The 6,490-nt window shown below is 44.7% G+C and overlaps 1 protein-coding gene across 4 annotated transcripts in view; it reads left to right on the top strand.

The window, feature by feature from the left end:
* The window catches only part of LOC113217544 (uncharacterized), a 26,171-nt gene extending 20,998 nt beyond the window's left edge, over positions 1-5,173 (top strand). For 3 of the 4 annotated variants that reach the window (XM_052271941.1, XM_052271940.1, XM_026437496.2), the window contains 2 exons: positions 431-610; positions 3,531-5,173. In XM_052271941.1, the coding sequence (XP_052127901.1) occupies positions 431-610; positions 3,531-3,713 (363 nt within the window). In that variant the 3' untranslated portion in view covers positions 3,714-5,173. Of the gene's footprint in view, positions 1-430; positions 611-1,845; positions 2,204-3,530 lie in introns of those variants that run through there. The other variant, XM_052271942.1, reaches the window with a different exon arrangement.
* The last annotated feature ends 1,317 nt before the right edge of the window (positions 5,174-6,490 follow it).

Genomic DNA, 6,490 nt, shown 5'->3' with positions numbered 1-6,490 from the left:
AAATCCAATTTTTGAGCTAGAATGCTCTTCTTCGAACTCGATCTGTCTTTTTATGATACAAAACGACCCGGAAAATCCCAGGTCGCTAGCTCAATTTGTTCTCGAGTTATCGTGCGTACAGACAAACACACAGACAGACAAACAGACGCGAAACTTTATGATCATCATTGGAGTAATAGGCTTCGCTAATCGCTCAGCCAAAAAGGCCCGCTGTTGAACCGCTAGATCCGAGATCTACGCAGTTCAGCCGCTTGATCCGAGGTCCACGCAGTTCTATCCCTGTAGCGAAGAACTGCGCGGATCTCGGATCAAGCGGCTGAACTGGGTGGATCTCCGATCTAGTGGTTGAACTACGTGCCTTTTATTCCAAGGTGTCGGATTGTTTTCTCATCTCCTCTGCTTGTACTAAATAGATATTCTGCGTTTACAGATGCGACTAGAGTTTGGATCGTGGAGCTCTGGCGGTGGGTGGAAAGAAAACGCTTTTATTATGAAATTTCAAAGGTTGTGTAGCACTCTAAATAATTTAGCACCAAGAACCCTGCAAGCCTTAGAGCGTAGTCTGAGTAACAGTAAAAAAGTTAGTCCTGCTACATGTCCGTGGAACCCGGTACGTATTCACATTCTGAAAATGTTGTTCGGATTTCGTGCAGATTCACTTTTGACCTCTTCCCGAAATTCTCACGGAACTTCGTTTTCTATTCTTGAGTTGATTCACATAATATGCCGTAATACGGGCTAATGTCACTTGTCCCTAATGCAAAGCACGCATGACGCCCAGCCGCTGGCGAAAGCACGCACGGCGGAACGCCGCTGGCGAAACCACGCACAGCCAGCGCCGTTGGTGAAACCACGCAAGTGCACTTTTTGGTGATTTTTGGAGACATATACCGTTGGAAAGAGGAAATCATGCTCTTCTTTCAGAATATGAAGATATCTCAATTTTTTTCAAAAATGCACTTCCGTGGTTTCGCCAGTGGCTGTGCGCTGTGCGTGGTTTCACCAGCGCCGCTGCGCTGTGCGTGGTTTCACCAGCGGCGCTGCGCTGTGCGTGGTTTCACTAGCGGCGCTGCGCTGTGCGTGGTTTCGCCAGCGGCGTTCCGCCGTGCGTGCTTCCGCCAGCAGCTGAGCGTCGTGCGTGCTTTGCATTAGGGACAAGCGATGTGGACCACCTTTGTTGGTGGCGACTGTGACCACGATGAACAATAAACTATTGATTCGGCTCCTAGTAAAGACAGTGCGCCTCAAACAGGAGCAGTAAGAGGGTGGTCCACATTATCCCCGGTCCCCCGGTTTAAGGGAGCAGACCTGTAAGAGTTTGCAAGCATTGTCAGTACATAAAAACTACACTCCGCATCGCTTTAGGATTAAAGTTGCATTAACAGCAAAGGTAGACGCTAATTTTGCCGTCGTGCCAGTACGCACACTCTCCGGGAACATGCCGACCTTCGCCTTCAACTGGAACGACCCAGTCCCTCTCAGTGTGCACGATTGTGCTGCAACGGATTAGTCTGAGACTGTCAACAAAATTGCTACACTGTAAAAAATTCTATAGTAGATTTCCTGTAAATGTCTATAACGCTATTAACACACACGTATATGAATTTTCCCATACACGCATGTCGGAGTTCCACCATGCATGACTAGTAATCCTCCCATACAAGTATAGGAATTTTCCTATACACCGTTGTAGCGGTTTTCTTTACATGTATAGGAAATTTTCTACACACCAGATGCATTTTAAAATAGAAAAACGTTTTTCTCTTCCTTCTTCCGCGGTTTCCTCCCAGTTTCCGGTAATTACGTGTAAGTAAGCATTGAAGTTATGATGAAATACCTTACCAGACGAAGAGTTGACCCTCGGACTTCTGGCATGCGATCCGGTCACGCTTACGCTGACCACTCGACCACGGGGCCTTGTTGGGAGGACTGCCCCACTATCCCCAGGTCATCCCAGAGCCACGCGGCCGGCCCTCGCTGGGACTGGGTCAGCCAGGGCCAGATGTGGCGGCGGTCAGCGCGCGCGCGGCGCCGGGGCAGGGCCACGACACTTAAAGATTTCCGGTCGTATAACTTTTGAGCCGCGCCTACATGTGGCTACCCCCGAAATTCATCACTTGAGCCGCGCTGGTCGGGGGCTGGTCCCTAAGCGAGCAATCACGGACGCTCTGCCACCCCAGGGCGAGTCGGGCAAACAGTCATCATCTTAAGCCGTGCTTGTTGGGTGTTGGCTAAGACTGGCTAAAGTACAGACTAATTATATTATTCATAGTAAATATTCATATTAAACTGAAGTTTAATTCAATTTCCACTTTCGCCTTTGAAATCCCTATGCTGATCTTGTGTCGTTCTTGTCGGGACCTTATAACGGTCTGAACAACTATGTGGTTTTGGGTTTGTTTTTAAACGAAACAAACCCTAGTAGCACAAAACTGTCTTACGACAGTCGGACAACAGTAGAAAAAAAATTCTATCGGTATACTACCTTTTTTCCTCGAAACGAAAATCGTTATCGGCCATCTATCGCAATAAAAACGAAAAACCACTGTTGTGAGTTCAATCAGGAATCGATAAAAATACAACAGAATTGTAGATGGTTTAAATTTGATAGACCATCGACAATCGTCTGACTATGGAAAAGCCACTAACCTCCCACCCTCCAACTTACGTAAGTAAACACGCAAATCATTCCAAATATCACTTTCGTTCCTTTTAATCGGACAACACTCGGTTCGACTCGGTTCGACTATCTGACATTTTAATCACTGCTGAGAAGGTATTAAAGTCTTTGGGTGAGCGCAGAAGCCACTTGCGCTCCCCCACCCCTCGAGTGCCGTGCTGCCAACCTACTACCACCAAACTACGAATTCAAATTCAACGATCGCTTATTTCAAACATCTTATATCAAACTTCTAAACCAAACTCGATACGGCCGGACTTATACTGATGCTTCGTGCGCAGTTTTAAGTTACTTGAAGTTGCCGTCTGTGAGCAACGTGAGTAATTACAGACAGAAAAACAGACAGACACACGAACAAAGAGTTCCCTGCACCTTGTGATGACAGCGGATGACAGCAAAGGCTTCGCTAACGCTCAGCTAATGATTAACAATTACTTTACCCTAGATTTTTTTAATTCGGATCGTCTATTTGTTGTTTTGTTTTTAAAAATACAACATCCTAGCGTTAGCTCAAGTGACCACACTCTCATTTCCTTATTGATGTGCTTTCCACTTGTAACGGTGAATTTTGTGCAAATGTAATACGTAATACGGATTACACATCATTAGCAATTTGGATAAAGTACTCCGTTTTATGGATAATTTGATCTGTATTGCAAACACGCCTTCATCTGTAAAATATGGACCTTACATGGCATCTTTGCTACATGGATCAATCCAATTATCTGGACAATTGAATCCGTATCACAGATGATTTGTTATTTATAATACATATGCACAAATTTCTCCTAAGCGAGTCTGAAAGAAAATGAGAGTGCATTGTTTATTTTAAGCTGTTTTTTGTTTTTAGGAAACTTATCAAATTACGAACTTCTCGACTCTCGAAGTAAAATCCACCATCCCTGCACTGTTTTACGGGAAATGGAGAATTAATCTCATCATCTTTAACCCAAAAACCCAAGTGGCCCTCGCTTGTTTCAGAGTGTATGCTCGCACTACACCAAAAATGCCCTTCGTGAAAACTTCTAACTAGCAGTGATGGTTTTGTTGTTTCATTATGCTGACTTGACACTTCTTACAAATACGAATGTATGTTTTCTCCGGCCCCTTCTAATGAAGTCCTTTCTATTTGTGAGCGTCTCAACAAAGCATCGCCTTTAAAAAAAAAAAAAATTACCAGTTTATACCAGCAGTGGGGGCTAAGATGAGAAGGTCGGAGAAAGTAACCGAAGTTCTCTGGTAAAGGCTGGTTCGATGTTGAGCAAGAAGTGTTTATTGCTAACACAGTCAACAGGCGACGCAGTAATAATCGCAGATGTCAGGAGCAGTCAGCATGAGAGGGCACAGTACAGGGAATAAAGTGATACACAGATGGACGAAGCAGTGCTTATTTACAACATTCCTACTTGCCATTTGCGTCACCCGACGATCACGACTCTACTCAGAATTATTTTAAATTTATAACTCTACGGCAATTCCAGCCGTGACGAACGGACGTACTCTAGTGATGTTCAAGTTCAAAACATTTAGCGTCTGTCTGATTGTCTGCGTGTGTGTCTGTCTGTCGTCAGGATAACTCGAGAACAGTTTAAGCTAGGTACGTGAAATTTTACTGGAACTTTGTATCATAACAAGCGGGGCCCGCACTGAAAAAAAAAATACTGTGGTGCTAAGAACAGCTGTAACACACCCAAGACATTTTGCTCTTGGATCGGCTCCCAGAACATGCGTTCTTGGAGCCTGTTCCTGGTGAATGTCGTTGAGGCATGTCGTTGTTATTAATGACTGTGTGTCTGGCGTGACCTCGCGTTGCTGTTACTATTAGTGCATGTGTATTGTCACTCTTGTCGGTGAGGGAAGCCCAAGCGTTCTCACGTTAAGTTAAACTTGGTTCTTTCTACTGAGTCGTTAGACGAAAAGAAGATGTCTTCGACGCATGTACTTACTAAGGAGAGCTGCATGTGCTCCGGTGCTGTGTCGTTGAAGGAGCAACAGCGGGCTTTGGGGAAAACCACTTCTGGCTTAAAACCTTGTGGTAGGCCGACTTACTGATGTCGTAAATATAAAAGTCAAAGTCGTTCAGCTGTGTAGTGGTGTGAAAGCCATGTGTCTCTACACAGTGCTGTTCTGACTACTGCAGATGTCCACAAGCTGTGTCTCAAGGCGTGTAGTAATAGGAAATTTGATGGATGAGATGACTTAAGAAAAATGAAATAAATTTCAATTAATAGAAAAATGTACGTTTTCAATATTTTAGTATCACAGGTTGTGATAAAACTAATACAATTGTTTGATGTACACTACAAATAACATATTCAATCATCAACATGTAGCTTAACAGACTTCTCTCAAACCAGAGGAAATGCAAATAATAATTATCAATCACGATTGAAAACAGATTGCAAGTCAGACAAAATAATTAAAATTGATCACAATAGATCACGCAAAGTAACAAACTTAACGCCATTGTAGGAAGAACAGGGAGCGGGTCAACTAAAGGAAGTATAATCTACACTGTACGTGAAATATTTTTAACTTCTACAAACTGCGGCACACACAGCCAAAGATTTTCAGCGTATGAAAAGAATGCTTCGTTTGTTGAGTTTTGGTTACGAAGTAGACAGCAAAGGTACCTGGCAAAACGATGGTTCAAAGCAAGCTGTCACTCAAACGGGCCGAAGGCCCGTTTTCTGATAGAAGCAATATTGCTGGTTTGTCGATTCAATAAAATTTTACAGACAAGTAGAAATGTTTTGTTTGGCATACACAGGAGTGCAGATTTAGCAATCAATGAGAGCAGGAGTTAAGCCCTGGTGGCAGATTTTATGAAAATGATCCATGAGCATTAAACAATATAAAAAGACCCGTTGGGGCATAAGAGTTGGCAGATAGAGAAAAAAATGCATGAATAAATTAGTGCAAGCCTACCAAAGAAATGCAAACAGGAAGGGCCAGAGTGGCCGAAGCGGTTAGGCCCCAACAGATTTGGGCGTGAGTAGAAAATAACAAAAGGGGCTGAAGTGCCCCGGCCTTGCAATTTGAGAAAAAATTACATGGACGGCCAAAATTACAGGAATCTATGTAAACAGAGGCGCCAATTAAGTTAACAGAACGGGCGCCGCTCACTGAAAGTAAGTGCATAGCACACAGGAAAGATGAAGAGTTAAGGTAGGCAAAAGGAAGCACAAAGAAGGCGCCACGCCAGGTAGCCCGGAATAAAAACAGGGCATAAATGACGGCCTGCTGGATGCGTGGCTGAGTAGGAGGACGTCCGGCGGAGAAGGCGGAGGGACTCGGGGACGGTTCAGGTGTTCAGGTGTCATTAGATTGGAGAATGGTGCATCTTAGTCGACCCTTACTTCTACTCCTTGCAGGCGGCCCCCGTGGGCCAGGGCTTCCAGTAGGTGCCCCAGGACTGCATTGTGGAGGCGTGTGATGGCCCCATCGACGGCAGGCAGTGGCAGAGTACGCGAGCAGTCGTCTCGGCGTGTTGCCCGAAGCGCCGGCAGAGGCGAGAGGCGGAGGCGGCAGGTGTCCAGCGGCGACAGCCGCGCAGGGGAAGGACTCCAAGACGTGCTCTGTGAACGAAGCGCCAGTTGGCGAACCGGTTATTCCTGGCGTAGTTGAGAAAATGGTTTGAGTGAGGGCTGGCAGCAATAACACCACTCTAAAAAAAATTACAGATTTTTGTATCAAATTTGATACAGTTTTCTGTATCCGGGCACTGTGATACAGAAATTCGTAATGATGATACAGAATCTTGTAATATTCTTTTAAAATTTGTAAACAATACAAAATTCTACATTTATT

This window comes from Frankliniella occidentalis, unplaced genomic scaffold, assembly GCF_000697945.3.
Source record: "Frankliniella occidentalis isolate FOCC.00 unplaced genomic scaffold, Focc_3.1 Scaffold179, whole genome shotgun sequence".
NCBI classification, from domain to species: domain Eukaryota; kingdom Metazoa; phylum Arthropoda; class Insecta; order Thysanoptera; family Thripidae; genus Frankliniella; species Frankliniella occidentalis.
Note: the sequence above shows the minus strand (reverse complement) of the source record. Positions and strands in the feature narration are given on the sequence as shown.